Source organism: Mustelus asterias, chromosome 15 (assembly GCF_964213995.1).
Source record: "Mustelus asterias chromosome 15, sMusAst1.hap1.1, whole genome shotgun sequence".
Lineage (NCBI taxonomy): Eukaryota > Metazoa > Chordata > Chondrichthyes > Carcharhiniformes > Triakidae > Mustelus > Mustelus asterias.
Window position 1 is genome coordinate 11,763,434 of NC_135815.1, and position 2,526 is coordinate 11,765,959.

At 51.1% G+C, this 2,526-nt stretch overlaps 1 protein-coding gene across 1 annotated transcript in view; it reads left to right on the forward strand.

Annotated features, from left to right (window-relative positions):
- Nucleotides 1–1,784: 1,784 nt before the first annotated feature.
- Nucleotides 1,785–2,526, forward strand: part of kif26ba (kinesin family member 26Ba) — a 285,786-nt gene continuing 285,044 nt past the window's right edge. The window contains exons 1-2 of the mRNA XM_078230644.1: nt 1,785–2,110; nt 2,236–2,522. Coding sequence (XP_078086770.1) covers nt 2,051–2,110; nt 2,236–2,522 — 347 coding nt within the window. The 5' untranslated portion in view covers nt 1,785–2,050. The remainder of the gene's footprint in view (nt 2,111–2,235; nt 2,523–2,526) is intronic.

Sequence of the window (2,526 nt, forward strand, 5' to 3'; positions counted from 1 at the left end):
ACCAGCTATCTCATTGAATGATGGGACAGGATGGAGGGACTGAATGGCCTACTGTTGACACTATGTTCTAGAGAGTCTGAATGAAGAGGTCTCTAAGATGACTTATACACTCGTGTGCATTCACTCGGCTCACGGTGTCCATTATCCACAATGGTGGAGAATGAAGACCATTCGCTTTTCGAGCAAGTAAAACTCCGGACATTCGATTCCTCCACAGATGTACGATTGCTGTATTTCCCCAAGCAACACTGGTCCTAATTTGGGAGTAAGGGGGAATCGATCATCGATTCGACTGAACCTATTACCCAAGTGATCTCTCCATCCGAGATTCCCTCTAAACTGATAATGTTATCGATCTCCCTCAGAAGCCAATAACTTCATTCTCACATTTCTCCGCCCAACAGACTTCCTTGGGGGTCTGTTAAACCAAACATGTTGGTTATAATAGACTGTGTTTGGCTAATTAGCCGGTAAGGAAACGTTTTGTTTCCTCCCACTCTCATTTAATAATCCCTGGAGAGATGCATCAGTTAGTCGGTTTTGCTCTACACCTCTCGGTTTAACATTTAACCTTCAGTGTTTAGGGAGGACACCGGGGTTTCGTTGCAATATTGAAAAATGTGTTCCGTAACTTCTCCCCTGAATAGAAATGTAGAAACGACAGAGGGCGCCAGGTTTTACTCTCCTGCCTCTCTCCCCAGCTCAGCCCCAGCTCAGCCCCAGCACCTTGGCGAGGCTGTGTTCAGGATTCCGGAGTAGTTTCAAACCAGATCCTTTCGGGATGTTTGATGATAAACTCCATCTGTTTGGCATGAGTGGGCGCCCCAGTCCGGTTCAGTAACGGACATGTCACAGTTTGTGGCGCTCGCACCGAGCACCCAGGCAGCAATTTCACCGAATACAATTCTCAGCAAAATAACAGAGAGAAAGCAAAATCAGCGCGGCTGCCTTCTAAACTTTTGTTGCAGGAAAACCCTGGCATCTTCACTAATTAACATTGAGAGTGCATCTTAACATCGGGACATCTTAACATTGAGAGTGCATCTTGACATCGGGACATCTTAACATTGAGAATGCATCTTAACATTGAGACATCTTAACATTGAGACATCTTAACATTGAGAATGCACCTAACGTTGATGTATCTTCAGATTGGCAATGCATCTTAACACTGAGAACGTATCTTAACATTGAGGATGCATCTTAACATCGAGGATGCATCTTAACATTGAGAATGGATCTTAGATGTAAGACATTTTCGCATTAACAAGGGCTGGCTGTCAAGAGACGGTTTAACTGCGGTCCCGCTTCTCCAGAGTTCTTCTCAGGTAAGGTGCTGCTGGGGATGAAGGTGGGCTCAGGGTGGACCGAGGATGGGGGGCTGTCAGTTATTTTGAACCACCCCTCCCTTCCCAGCGACGCCAAGCCCGCCTCCAGCCCTCTCCCCGCTCCGAGAGAGCGGCTTTGAATATCAGAGGCTGGGCTGCGAGCCTCCCTGTCAGCTGTTGCTGCGGCTCCTTGTTACTGTTACCGAGCGGCGGGCTGCTCCGGGACTCCCAGCTCCGCCCACACCGCCCGGAGTCTGGCACACTCTCAATTTTAACCGGGGTGGCTCGGGAGGGAGGGGGTGGGTGGGAGGGGGGTGGTTTGGGGTGGGTGGGGGAAGAGTAGCTGAGCTGAGTGCATACACAGCACCGCCGCTTGCCCTGAGTTGAAGCACTGCACTGGAAATCAGAGCAGTTTGTTGTGTGTGTGTGAATGAGAGAGAGAGGGAGGGAGAGAGAATGTGTGTGTGAGTGAGAGAGGGAGGGAGACAGAGAGGGCGAGAGAGGGAGAGAGAGGGAGTGTGTAACAGAGTAATGCAGACATGGACAGTCCCAGAATGAAGGGCAGTGTGTGAGTGAGTGGGGAGGGCAGAGAGATCGGCAGCAATGATGTGATCAAAGGACTGTTGGAGTTGCCTTCACCCTGACAGTGAGATTCTCAGTCCCTCTGCTTTACTGCAACATTGTGTGAGAGTCAGTTCAGCTGGGGGAGAAATCTATTGAAGATGAATTCTGTCTCTGGCAGCAAAGAGCGAGCTGTTTATGCCAGAAATCGGAAACATGTGGTGAGTGTGGAGACTGATCTGTATTTTTTATAGAAACTATTTTCCATGTTGCAGATGATTTTGTGTGTGTACAAACACCAATTCTCAATCTGTCCTCCTTCCTCTCTCTAATTTAATAAATACAGGGAGCGGCGGAGAGTTATTCAACTACAAAACTGGCAACTTTTAGCCCGGAGATGTGGTACAGGAAGAGCTTTCAGATGTGCGAGGACTCCCGGACCGTCAATCGACCCGCCCCCGAGGGAGCCGGCTCCGTCCCCGGCTCGGGCACCGCGTCGCCCGGCTCCAGCGGCGGCTCTCCCGGCTCCTCCTTCACCGGCTCGCCGGGCTCGGGCGGGGGCTCGCCGGGCTCGGCGGCCGGCTCTTCCCCGGGCTCGCCCGGCTCCTGCGGCTCCGAGGATAAAGGGATTTGGTGC